The sequence below is a fragment of the Osmerus mordax genome, chromosome 12 (assembly GCF_038355195.1).
Source record: "Osmerus mordax isolate fOsmMor3 chromosome 12, fOsmMor3.pri, whole genome shotgun sequence".
Classification (NCBI taxonomy): Eukaryota; Metazoa; Chordata; class Actinopteri; order Osmeriformes; family Osmeridae; genus Osmerus; species Osmerus mordax.
Window position 1 is genome coordinate 18463608 of NC_090061.1, and position 13499 is coordinate 18477106.

Below are 13499 nucleotides of genomic sequence, written 5' to 3' on the forward strand. Positions count from 1 at the left end.
AATTCAACCAACGCAATCGCTACCAAGACGAACACAGCAGTAGTCTAGTACTGTACCGTAGTACTACAATTTACCGGGGCAGCTTCTCAACACAGGGTTATATCGCATTTTGCGTTGTTACTGACAATGATCGCTACCAGTGAGCTTTTTATGAATGAGCAATTTTCCACTAAATAAATGTCAAGCTTATTTACGTTTTGGGGGGCATATTTTCAGTTAGCAGATGGTACCATTTGAATTGCGATTCCATCTTCTACTGCCGGGTAACGTCGTAGAATAATCTTCAAAGGGGTTGTTTATTCATGAATGAATGCAATATGAGTAGGCTAAATGCCTGAAAATATCATGAGAAGAGAAAAACTTAAAATGACGTTTAAATCATAGAGATTAGGTCAATTTTTACACCGGTCTGCAATAATGTCACGAAAACACGCGTGACTACCTTTGGCAGAACATTCGTTTCGCATCTGTTAACTTGGGGGATAGCTAGGCTAACTATAGCTTTACTGCAAGGCAGCTGCAGAAACGCCACAAGCAAAGAGGCCAGGGTGATAAATATTTACTCATTTTACTTTGTGATATGACACACAATTGTGATGTGTAATGTACAATATAAGCTGATATTATTAAGGAAGTACATCTACTTTCGGAAACAGTAGTCTACTATTTCACTGACATATTAGCATCATGACATTAGCCTGTGTTGCCCGGGCAACACATACTACAGTGGTCTATGATGTATCTGTTTTCAATCGTTAAAATAAACATTCCTCACATATACATTTTCGTTGTAGGATTTATTCTGACATTAGTAAACGATTTGTTGGTGAAATTACCATTACCTGTGGTTTCAAACCAGTGTAGCTCACTGCAACGCTGTAGCCTACTGTACCCGAGACACTAGTGTGAGTAGCTAACAACAACTCCTCAGCTGTTTAAGTCAAACGGCAACAGAACATGTTCGGCACTCCCCTTACTCAAAAGTCTTTCAGTAGGGAAACTATCTGACTACTAACCTGAACTTCATTGCCACAGCCTAAACTTTGTCAATCTGTTCATGAAAATAATTAATTTCAGCCTAAACCGTACAACGGAACGTTTAATCGAATTCAACCAACGCAATCGCTATCAAGACGAACACAGCAGTAGTCTAGTACTGTACTGTAGTAGTAGAATTTACCGGGGCAGCTTCTCCACACAGGGCTATATCGCATTTTGAGTTGTTACTGACAATGATCGCTACCAGTGAGCTTTTTATGAATGAGCTATTTTCCACTAAATAAATGTCAAGCTTATTTACGTTTTTGGGGGCATATTTTCAGTTAGCAGATGGTACTGTTTGAATCGCGATTCTATCTTCTGCCGGTAAAGTCGTAGAATAATCTTCAAAGGGGGTTCTTTATTAATGAATGAATGCAATATGAGTAGTCTAAATGCCTGAAAATATCACGAGAAGGGACAACTTAAAAGGACGTTTAAAGTCATAGAGATTAGGTCCATTTGTACACCGGTCTGCCAAATGTATTCGTTTTGATTCAGCCTGTCAGCTGCCTCTTGCAGGGGAAATGAGAAGACATCATATTTCATTCTACACTTCACTCGTGTTTTGAGTTGTAAATGAGCAGCAAAAAAAAGATGCTTTTAAATCTATGTAATCTTTATAAATAATAAGTAGGCCCGATGCATTTTTATATAAAATATACAGACCCCTGTGCAACCGACGCAAGCAAGCACACCCTACAATTTCCCCAGAAATTGTATCCTCTCTAGTTACTTATTGGAATAGACACAAAGATTTAGAATCCTTCACACGGAAAAACACTGACAACAACACTTAACTAGACACACCTGCCACCAATCAAGGATTGGTGGCTAGGCTACACCAAACAAACACTAAAACTCACAAAAAGACTATGGACAAACAAGCTATGGACAAACTACTAAAACAAGACAGAAAGGAAACGCCAAACAATATTTAAACAAATAGGACACATTTACATGACATTTACATTTATTCATTTAGCAGACGCTTTTATCCAAAGCGACTTCCAAGAGAGAGCTTTACAAAGTGCATAGGTCACTGATCATAGCAACAAGATAGCCAAAACATGAAGCACACATTTTGAACAACCAAATTAAGTGCCAAAGGGAAGAACCATAAGAGCATGTAGTTAAACAAGTTACAATTAAACAACATGGACCGCTATAAGTGCAAGTGTACCTGTGGAAAAAGCAAGCAACAGTAATAAAAACAATATATCACAGCGAGAACAAAAATTTAAAACAGTTACCACTAACCACAAGAGCAACAAGTCTCTAAGTAAGAGTCATTGTCAAGGACGGAGCCCTGTGGGACACCAGTGGAGAGCTGTCGAGGTCCTGACAGTTTGCCTCCCCAGGAAACCTGGTAGGATCTTCCCGACAGGTAGGATGAGATCCACTGGAGTGCAGTGCCAGTGATGCCCATCTCAGAATGTCTGGCGAGCGGGATCTGGTGGTTAACCGTATCAAACGCTGCAGAAAGGTCCAGCAGAATGATGACGGATGACCTGGAAGCCGCTCTGGCAGACTGGAGGGCAGTCTCTGTGGAGTGGCCAGTCCTGAAGCCTGATTGGTTGGGGTCAAGCAGGTCACTTTCTGAGAGAGAAAGTTAGACAGTTGGTTAGATACAGCACGTTCAATTGTTTTTGAAAGGAAGGGTAACAGTGATACCGGTCTGTAGTTCTGGAGGACGGCAGGGTTAAGGGAGGGTTTTTTGAGTAGAGGGGTAACTCTAGCCTGTTTGAAGGCAGAGGGGAAGGTGCCAGAGGTAAGAGAGGAGTTTAGGACATGGAGAAGAAAAGTTATGATGGAGGGGGAGATGGTTTGAAAGAGAGGGGAGGGGATAGGATCAAGGGGACAGGAGGTGGGGCGATGAGAGAGAATGAGGTCAGAGATCTCTGCCTCAGACAGGGGAGAAAAAGAGTTTAGACATTTAGTTGGGTCAGTCATGGAGGGTGAGAGGGTAGGAAAGGTGGGTTTAGGGGACCGACTGCTAATGTCGGCGACTTTTTTCTCAAAGAAGGAGGAGAAGTCGTCTGCTGTCAGGGTGGAGAAGGTAGAAAAAAGTTTGTGGAGGTTTGAAGCGGAGTTAATTTTGTTCAGAAAGTAGAGGGTTTTAGCACCAGTTATGTGAGAAGAGAAGGATTTGAGGAGGGAGTGATACTTATCAAGGTCCAGACCGCCTTTGGACTTGCGCCATCTCCTCTCAGCTGCCCGAAGGGTGGACCGTTCTTCACGAATAACATCCGTAAGCCACGGGCAGGAGGGAGAAGATCATGCAGGCCTGGTTGACAGGGGACAGAGAGAGTCAAGTGATGCAGTTAAAGTGGTTAACAAGGTGTCTGTGGCAGTGTTAGTGGGGTGGGACGAGAACTCGTCAATGGGGGGGAGGGAGGATGTTACAATAGAGAAATGGGAGGGGGATAGGGAGCGGAGGTTGCGCCGGAAAGTTACAAGGGGAGGGGAGGTAGAAGGAGTTGGAGGGAGAGAGACAGAGAATTGGATAAAGTAGTGATCAGAAATATGCAGTGGGGTTACAGAGGTTAAGTCAGTGATACAGTTACGTGTCAGGATGAGGTCTAGCTGTTTGCCTGCCTTGTGGGTCGCCGGTGTGCTCAGCAGCGTCAGGTCGAAGGAGGTCAGGAGAGACAAGAAGTCGACGGCCTGCGTTCCTTGGAGGTGGATGTTGAAGTCCCCAAGGACTATCAGGGGGGTTCCATCATCCGGGAGGACGCTGAGGAGCATGTCCAGCTCCTCCACAAAGTCGGCTAGCGGGCCTGGTGGGCGATAAAGAACAATTAAGCATGCTTTGATAGGATCAGTTAGCATCGCATAATGGTGTTCAAATGATTTGGCAGTAACAGGGAGTGGTGTGGATGTGTATTTAATATGTGGGGAAAGAAGCAACTCTGTCCCACCACCCCGCCCGGTTGAGCGGGGTGAGTGAGTGAAGGAGTGGTTGACGGAGAGAGCAGCTGGAGTTGCAGTGTTCTCAGGGCGGATCCATGTCTCTTTCAGCGCCAGGGCATGAAGAGAAGCATGAGATGCAAACGCTGGGATGAAGTCTGCCTTGTTCACAGCAGACTGGCAGTTCCAGAGCCCTATAGAAAGAGAGAGGGCAGGTGGAGAAGATCTGGATAGGTAGTAAGGGTTAGAAATTGACCGTATATACTTTGTGATATATCTACGTCTACGAGTAGTGTAATGAACAGGAATGCTGGAGAAACACATGCTAGCTATGAATATGTTCTAGGTAGAATAGAATACAAATAGGGTGATGCTTATTAGAAGAGGTGATCCGCCTCGTCGGCCGTCCTCGGTGGACTCCTGCAGGTAGACTCCCTGTCTTTGTTCGACCGAGTATTCATGCTCCAAGGCTGCCAGACGAGGCTGCCTCTGCAGTGCTACTCGTCTAAATATGCTAAAGGCGCAGCTAACAATGGCCCTAATTATGTAAACAAAGCCAGGGTCTCACTCGGCAGCAAGTACCCTGAAACTCGCTAGCTAGCTACCTATTGACCAATTTAGCTGCTATACCCTTACCCTCTGTCCTAGAGGCAAAGTTTTAGCAAAACACAAATGAATGAAACAAACTCTGGTTACTTACAGTCAGATGGCAGTCACGAAGTACACTCAGTAAGACACTATTCGCTCAGGTCACAGAACAAACAAGAAGCTAAACAAAAAAAACTGGCTAAACTACACAAACACAAGACAAGGCCCACAGGGGGACCGGAAAAGTACTGGCCTTGGAGGCACTCACCTGGCCTAGCACTGGGCTAGGCCAGTGGAAGAATGGAAATTTCCGGTGAGTGACTCCTCCCGCACTGGCTCCGGTAACCGTCTGTGGACCTGGGAACAAAGACAGGACAAAAACCAACTGAAAAGGGTAACGCCCACCGGCCGATCGCCCACTGCCCAAGGAGAGATTTCGATTAGTATCGATGTCACTCGATACTGCACTAGATCTCAACCAAAAGGCCGAGAAGCGATGACCGCATTATCGGACGCCCCCCGCGCGCGGACTTCCCTTCCACATCTCTCTGGCCGCGTGCATCCCCCACCTCCTAACATCCACCCCCACCCTCACCCGTAAACTATCCTCCACCCTCTTAACACACCCCTCCACCCCCCAGTCCACCCCTCTCTGCACCCACTCCTTCCTCGCCTGCCACAACACCCGTTTAAAAAGGCTGATGATCAGCCACAGGAGGAAGCGATTACGCCTCCCCCCTGACCACCCCTCTCCACCCTCACCCATGTGAGCCTAAACCCCGTGACCACCCTGCCCAGCAAAACCCCCGCCCTCGCCCACACTACCCCCTCAAAAGGACAGTCCCACATGACGTGTCTTATGGACTCGTCACCGCTACAGGTGGCCCGCGGGCACACCGAGGTCCGTGCCGGTGGGCCCTTGTGTACCGGCAGGCCCTTGTGTAGGCACAGCCAATTCAGGTCTTTGAGACCGTTGTCAAGACCGGGCAGTTGAACCGACGACCAGACCGTGGCGGGTATCCCCACCACGGCCGGCGCACAGACTCCCTGCACCAACTCGGCATACAGGGCCCTCTGACTCAGGCCCAGTACCGGGTCCCTGGCCGCAGGGTGCAGCTTCATCCGCTTGGCCAAAGTGCCACGGCAGCTGCTCCGCCGGGGGGCCTAGGTTGGACCACTCTATCAAGTGCCTCGCCTGATATGAAAAGAAAAAACGTAGGAAGTGCCCAGAAGGGTGCAGCATCGGACTGGACAACTCTCCCAAAAGAAAACAAACGAACACGCAGTCAAGTTTCAGCGGGAAGTGCGGCACGTCCCTCCCCCCCTGACTCACGGGGGCCAGCATGCGGACCCTCGACACGATCTCGTATCTCCCCCCCCAGAGGAAGCGAAACACGAGCCGCGACAAGGGCCTCCGCATGCCGGCCGGCATGGGATACACGTAAGCCAGGAAGAGGAGAGTCGGCAACACCTCCATCTTCAGGACCAGTACTTTCCACACGAATGTCAAAGTCCTGGCCTTCCACAGGGACAACTTCCGCTCAACCGCGTTTAGGCGCCTGGTCCAGTTGGCCGTGGCGCACTGGGCTGCCTGAAAATGCACCCCCAAGATCCGCAGGGGCCCTGCACAGTGAGCCAGCCCCCCTGGTACATCCGTCCTTCCCCTCCAGCGCCCAAAGAACTTCACCGACGACTTGGTGAGGTTGAGCACCGCACCAGAGGCCTTCGTGAAGTCTTGGAAGGTCTCCAAGGCTCGGATCAGGCTAGCGTCGCTCCCCAGCAGCAGAGTGGTGTCGTCTGCGTACTGAGTCATCTTGACCCGTAGGCCCCCGCTACCTGGTACCAGTATTCCATCAACACTGGGGTCGGCCCGAATGGCCGCCGCCAGGGGCTCCATGTAAAGGATAAACAGCAAGGGCGGGCACCCTTGCCTAACCCCTGAGACCAAGTCAAACCTCTTTCCCAAGTGCCCATTGATAGAAACCGTGCACCCCACGGCCGAGTACAGAGTACTCAGCCCTCCAGCTCCCCAAGGGACAACGGAGTACAGTGAAATTTAACCCCCCCAAAAAGAAAAAACAGCCGCCCTCTTCACCCTGTCCCTCAATCCCCGCAAATTAAAAGTACAAACAGTGAAAGACATGATACCTAAATAATAGAACAAAACCCACCAAGACCCACACATATTAACCATACAAATCCTCCCCCACCCCACTCCCCTCCCCCTCCTCCGTCACCATCCTTTCCCCCCAGGAGGCCGGAACCGGGTTTGGCAGAGCTGCAGCCCGTCCATCCCCGCCCCGTCCTCACCCAGCAGCATCTGGTACTGGCGCCGCCCCGTCCATTACCCCAAAGAGTCCAGGAAATACCTGGCCCCTGACTTAACGTCCCCATAGCGGCCGAGAAAAGCGGCCACCGCCTGGTCCGGCACGTTCCGTTGTACACATGTACAGTCACCACCCTGAAATTCTGCCGGTCTAGGTCCACCACCTCGTACGACCCCAGGGGTGCCACAGCCCTCTGGGCCCGCACCAAGCCCAGGACGGACGCCGCAATTGCCGCCGTCTTCAGGGTAACATCAAACCCCCTCTCCTGGACGTTGTCCTGCAAACACAGGACCTCCGCCGGCGTCAGTTTTAAAATGGCGATCACCACCTGCCGCGTCCCTCCATGAGAACCGGAGGGAGTTCTTCATCCCCGTCCTCGCCCGGCCCATCGGCCTCCCGCCACCCGAGGCGCCGCCGCCGCCAAGCGTTCCGCCGTCTCCCGGCGCTCCGCCGCCCGGCGCTCCTACGCCCGGCGCTCCGCATCCTCCTGGACCTCCGGCCGCACTGGGGACTCCGTCCCCGCCGCCACCAGATCGGCCAGCCTCCGGCCCCGGAGCATGGGACACACCGTCCCCCCTGGCCTGCAGTCCGCTGGTCGGGGTCCTCCGCAGGACCGCCGCCGCGCCCCCAGCCGCTCCCTCCGTGGTCGGGGCAAACCCTCCCACGGCACTCGGCCCAGCGGCCGTCCCCCCTAAGCACGGTCCCGGTGCCCCATACATCGCTCGACTCCCGGTACCACCATCCCACCCCGCCCCAGACTCACCGCCGCAGTTCCCGTCCGCCTCCATAGTGCCGACGCCAGGTCCACCGCCTCCCGTATTACCGCCGGCCGCCACTGTCGCCTCAATGGCGCTCGATGTCCCGATTTGTAGTCCGCGCAGAGCAGAGTGATGGGCCTGTAATTGCCCATCAGCTCCCGGTCCCCCTTCTTGAACAGGAGGCTGAGGACCCCCACCCTCATGGTGTCCCCCCGCCGCCAGCACCTCCACAAAGTCCTTCCCCAGGATCCCCCAGAAAGCGGAGTAGAATTCCCGGGGCAGGCCGTCGAGCCCGGGCACCTTCCCTCCCGGCAGCCCCAGCATGGCCCCCTCCACCTCTGCCAGGCACAGCGGCCGCTCAAGTTCCTCCACCACCTCAGCGGGCACCCTCTCGGGCAGGCCCCCCACGAAGCGGTCCGCCCCCTTCTCGTCCACCTCCCGCAGTCCAAAAGCCTCCCGGTAGTAGGTGGTCGCCACCCCCACCATCCCCCTGGAGTCCGTGACCCGGGCCCCATCCTCCCCCCGAAGTCCCGGGATGACGATCCGCGCTCTGGCCACTCTCTCCCACCAGTTGGTGAAGGTCCGAGAACCAAACCGGCATGACCTCCGCCACCCCGACCACCGTCATGCTGGGAACAAAAACTAAATCGATATGGCTGCGGTCCCCCCGGGAGTTGTCCCACGTGTAACCCTCCCCCATGGCGTGCACAGCCCGGTAACAGTCCTTCAAAAAAAAAAAAACACCACATCATGTACATGTTGAGCAGTGAAATCCCCCTCCCCATCCAAAGAAACATTAAAATCCCCACCCAACACCAAAACCCTATCGGTGACACACACGTCAGCCAGGGCCAAAAACACCCCCTTGCGCTCCCGCCGCTGGGCCGGAGCATACACGTTTACAAACCGAAAAGAAACCCCCCTCCAAGTGGCGTCCACCACCAAAACCCTCCCCTGGACCACAGAAACACTCCCCGACACCCTGAAATCCCGGTCCCCAAACAAAATACCCACCTAGAGGAATGCTCCAGGAGGGAGCCCGCCGGGCTCAGAGGCGCCTCCGACACTAGGTCCCTGCGTCCTGACAGCGCATCCAGGGCAAACCCCGGGGCCCTGTCGGTCGCCGCCTCAGTCCCAAGAGGACCAGAGCCCGCCTCCGCGCTCGCAAGAGCAGTGGGCGGGACGATGTCCAAACTGCCAGACCCGCTGTCGTCCATCCCCCCAGAAAGTGGGTCAAAACGGTTGGCCAAGAGAATCACCGCATCAACCGCCCCCCTCCTCTTCTTCCGCTTCCTCCTCCCCTGCACCGCCGGCAGCCCCGCTGGCCCCTCCCCCGAGGAGGAAGGCGACACCTCGCCCCCCGACGGCGCCCAGCTCCGCCTCAAGCTCGCCGAAACCACGTCCATGGCATCCTCCTCGCCGCCCTCGACCGACCAGGAGCCACCCAGAGGGAAACCGGAGAAATCCAGAACAGCCAGAGCGTCCCTCTCCACAGCCTCTCCCCAGGACGAAATCGAGGCCTCCGCCGAACCGCCGACCACCGCTGCCACCTGGAGGCCGGGAGCCGCCGCAGGACCGGGAACCGCCGCAGGACCAGCAGGAACCGCCGCAGGACCGGGAACCCCCACCGCAGGACCAGCAGGAACCGCCCCCAGACCGGGAACCGCCACCGCAGGACCAGCAGGAACCGCCGCAGGACCGGAAACCCCCGCCGCAGGACCGGAAACCCCCACCGCAGGACCAGCAGGAGCCACCGGACCACCAGGAACCGCCGAACCGCCGGGCCGCCAGGAAAAGGACCCCATGCAACAGGGCCCCCCCGACGACCGGAAACCGCCCCGGCGTAGGAGCGCTTGGGGCAGTCACGAAAAAGGTGACCGTCCTCACCGCAGTGGTGACACTTCTTCGGGGCCCGGCAGGAAGCAGCGCCGTGCCCCGCCTCCCCACAGTTCCGGCACCGTAGCTGGGCGCACCCGGTAGCCACGTGTCCGAAAACCCGGCACTTCCGGCAGAAAGCCGGCTGCCCGGGGTAGAACAGGAACCCCCGCTCGGCCCCGATGTTAAAGTAGGCCGGGGGGTGCTTGAGGCCCTCCGCCCCCTCCGGATCGTCCGCCAGGAGGACCCGGTACTGCCTCCGAGCAGCCCAGATCCCGTAGCCGCCCCTCAGGTACCGAACCAAAGGGTCCACCTTCCCGTACTTCCCCTGGAAGCCCGCCACCGTTGCGTCCCCCATGTAGGGTTTGTACAGGAGCACGGTGATGACCTTCAAACTGGTCCGACACAGCGACTCCACCGACATCCTGGAGAGAGGTTCCTCCCCTAACCCTCTGGTGCCCGCTGGGTCTACATGACCCCTGACCCCTATCTCCCTTATTATCCCCCCTACGCACCGAGCCCCAGTGGCAGCCTCCCCAGTCCCTTCCACCATTACGCCCCACGACAGGGCTACCACCACCGCCCCCCACCCTCTTATCATCCCTCCTCTCACCAGACCTCCGGTCACCTGAGGACCCCCAATACTGTCCCACCCACCCCCACCCCTCTGTTCCCACACCTCTCCAGACCAGCCTACACCACCAGCTCCTCCACCTCTACACCCCCTCCCTCCAGGCGTCGCCGGGGAGGGTTAAGTAGGACCCCGGCCCAAAAATATTATACGGCTCAGCTGGCGGCCACCCGTCCCCCTCCCCCCTCCTCCACTCCCCGACCCCTCTTGGGTCCCAGCCCCAACCTGGCCCACCCCAGGTCGGTGACACCTTCCGTGTCCACCGACACCCCTACCACACTGGGCCTACTCTCTAGCACGGGAGCCACTTTGGGCTCCTCCGCCACGCCCCAGACCCCGGCTAGCTCCACCGGCCGCAGCAGCACCTCTGCCCCCGCAGCGCTGATGGCATTAGCGCCCCGAACTGTCAGGCCCACCCCATCCACCGCCCCCCTCCTCTCCGCGGACCTGCACGCGGTCTCCCGCTACCAGTCCCTTAAGGTCTATGGCAGGCAAACCACGGAGGCGGGCAAACTCATTTGCCGCCTCCTCAGGACGGCCTACCACCACGGGCAAGTATCATCGTTTTTAAACGAGGGCATCCCTCCACCCGGCTACGACAGCAAGGTGGAGGAGTACGCCGCCCAGTTCCGCCCGCTCTCCCCCACTCCGGAGAGCCTACGGGAACTGCGGGATAATGCGGTTACCCGGATCCGTCACAACTACCAGGTCCTCTCCACCCACTACTCCTCCACCCTCACCTCACTCTCCGGCCTTCTCAGGGCCCAGTTCCCCACCCACCGCTCTTGGTCGGACTCCTGGGAACTGGGTGTCCGTTGGGCCACTCAGGACCTCAATGCCCCCATCCCCCAGAGGGTCCTGCAGCACACCAGATCCCTGCTGCCAGTGGATATCTACCCCACAGGCCCCCACTCCCCTTACCCTCTCCCTGGGTCCGCCGCTAAGGCTGAACTCCACGCCACCACCACCACCACCCCCCCTCACACATCCTCCTCCAGAGCCTCGCTAACTTTATTTGACCCCCTCCCCACCCCCATGGAGGTCCAAACCCCGCCGGTAGCTACTGCAAGTGGCTCTGACGAAACTGCCCTGGCCACGCCCATCCTCCCCTCACCCACCCCTACAACCAACCCCTCCACCTCAGCCCAGGCCCTTTCAGCCTCCCAGATCCAGGTACCACTATCCCCCCCAGTGGATATGGACCTGGACTGGAGCCCAATCAATGTGGAGGAGGTCAGCTCACAGGCGCTAGAACCTAGGGAGCAGAGACCTCCCAACACCCCTAGGCCCCGCCACCATGCCACCACGTCCAGTATCACTTTGGACTGTGGGAATGCCTTCCTGCTCCGTGCTGTGTGAATGCTCTCTTGCTGTCTGCGGTGTGCTGTGTGAATGCCTTCCTGCTCTGTGCTGTGTGTATGCTCTCTTGCTGTCTGCTGTGTGCTGTGGGCGGTGTGCTGTGTGAATGCTCTCCTGCTGTGGGCTGTGTGAATGCTCTCCTGCTGTCTGCGGTGTGCTGTGTGAATGCATTCCTGCTCCGTGCTGTGCGAATGCTCTCTTGCTGTCTGCGGTGTGCTGTGTGAATGCCTTCCTGCTCCGTGCGGTATGCTCTCTTGCTGTCTGCGGTGTGCTGTGGGCGGTGTGCTGTGTGAATGCTCTCCTGCTGTCTGCTGTGGGCTGTGTGCTGTGTGAATGCTCTCCTGTGGGAATGCTCTCCTGTCTGCTGTGTGTATGCTCTCTTGCTGTCTGCTGTCTGCTTTGTACGGTGTGCTGTGTGAATGCTCTCCTGCTGTCTGCTGTGGGTTGTGTACTGTGTGAATGCTCTCCTGTCTGCTGTGTGTATGCTCTCTTGCTGTCTGCTTTGTGCTGTGTGAATGCCTTCCTGCTCCGTGCTGTGTGTATGCTCTCTTGCTGTCTGCTTTGTGCTGTCTGCTGTGTGAATGCCTTCCTGCTCCGTGCTGTGTGAATGCTCTCTTGCTGTCTGCTGTGTGAATGCCTTCCTGCTCCGTGCTGTGGGAATACTCTCCTGCTGTCTGCCGTGTGAATGCTCTCCGGCTGTGTGAATGTTCTGCCTCCTGGCTCTTGCCTCCTGGCTCTTGCCTCCTGGCTCTTGCCTCCTGGCTCTTGCCTCCTGGCTCTTGCCTCCTGGCTCTTGCCTCCTGGCTCTTGCCTCCTGGCTCTTGCCTCCTGGCTCTTGCCTCCTGGCTCTTGCCTCCTGGCTCTTGCCTCCTGGCTCTTGCCTCCTGGCTCTTGCCTCCTGTGTGCCAACTGTCGTTTAGGACTTGTTGGGTTCCTGCCCTTCCTGCTGTTTCCTGTCTCCCTTCTCTGGTGGTTATTACCTCTATACTCTTTAGCTTGGAATAATTTGTTTTAGCTGTTGTAGTTCTTGGTGTTGTAGTTGCTGACAATGTGAGTCCACCCATTTTAGTCCTGTCTCGTTGGCGTGCCTGGTTGGATCAGGAGGAGTTTATCCATGTGTCTGACCTTTGCTCGCAGTGCCCACTCACTGCTTTCTGGTTCAGACGGCGTGCTACCATGGGGCACTCGGCCCGGGTTCTCCTCGGAGTTCCTGGAGAGGCCTAGCCTCTTTTCTCTCTGTGGGTGATCCTTGGCGATGGAAGTGCCCGTGCTTCTGACCCTGACCTCTGCTGATCTTCGGATCTGTCAGGGTGATAGGGAATTTCAAACTTACAACCCTAACCCTAACCCCCGGATCCTCCCACTTCTCCCCCCCTCCCTCCTACCCCCCCGTTTTAGGCTTAATCAGCCCGTGCCAACACCCCAGGATCCCTCCGGGCACGTCTGGGTCCTAATGACCAAGGACCAATTTACCCGCCGATCGGATCCCGTGCGTCGCCCTGACCACCGGCCGCCCGCTACCTGGAACACCGCCGGCAGGCATCTCCCTCCCCATCCCCACGCCGCGCTCGCCGCCACCAGGAGGACCGAAGGCGGCGGATCCGTACCTCCGGCCCCTCTTCCTCCACCACCTCTGCCCGGTCTGCTGACCGTCGTGCCCACCGCCCAACCTCCTCCCATACAACCGACACCTCCGCCCAGTCGCCTCGGCGGCGCGGTGGTGTCCGCAGGACCCAGGCGCGCCAACGCTACTTGGAGCGTACCGCCGAACCTGCCCGCGCCACCCCCCGGACGGGGCAGAGCAGCGGACCAGCCCGCCACACCACCACACTACCCTCCCGGGGACCTTCCACCTCAGCGGCAGACCCCTCTGCCGCTGACCACAGACCTCCACGCGGTCTCTAGAACCTGGGCACGACGGGAACATGGCCCGGCGATCACGGAGGCTGGCAAACTGATCAACCGGGTGATCAAGACCGCCTTCCACCGCGACCAAGTAACCGCCTTTTTAAG

The 13499-nt window shown here is 56.4% G+C and overlaps 1 protein-coding gene across 1 annotated transcript; it reads left to right on the forward strand.

Annotated features, from left to right (window-relative positions):
• The first annotated feature begins 9968 nt into the window (after positions 1 to 9968).
• Positions 9969 to 11486, forward strand: LOC136953776 (mediator of DNA damage checkpoint protein 1-like). The gene has a single exon (XM_067247179.1). It carries the CDS (start codon positions 9969 to 9971, stop codon positions 11484 to 11486), a length of 1518 nt encoding a protein of 505 aa, XP_067103280.1.
• Positions 11487 to 13499: the final 2013 nt, after the last annotated feature.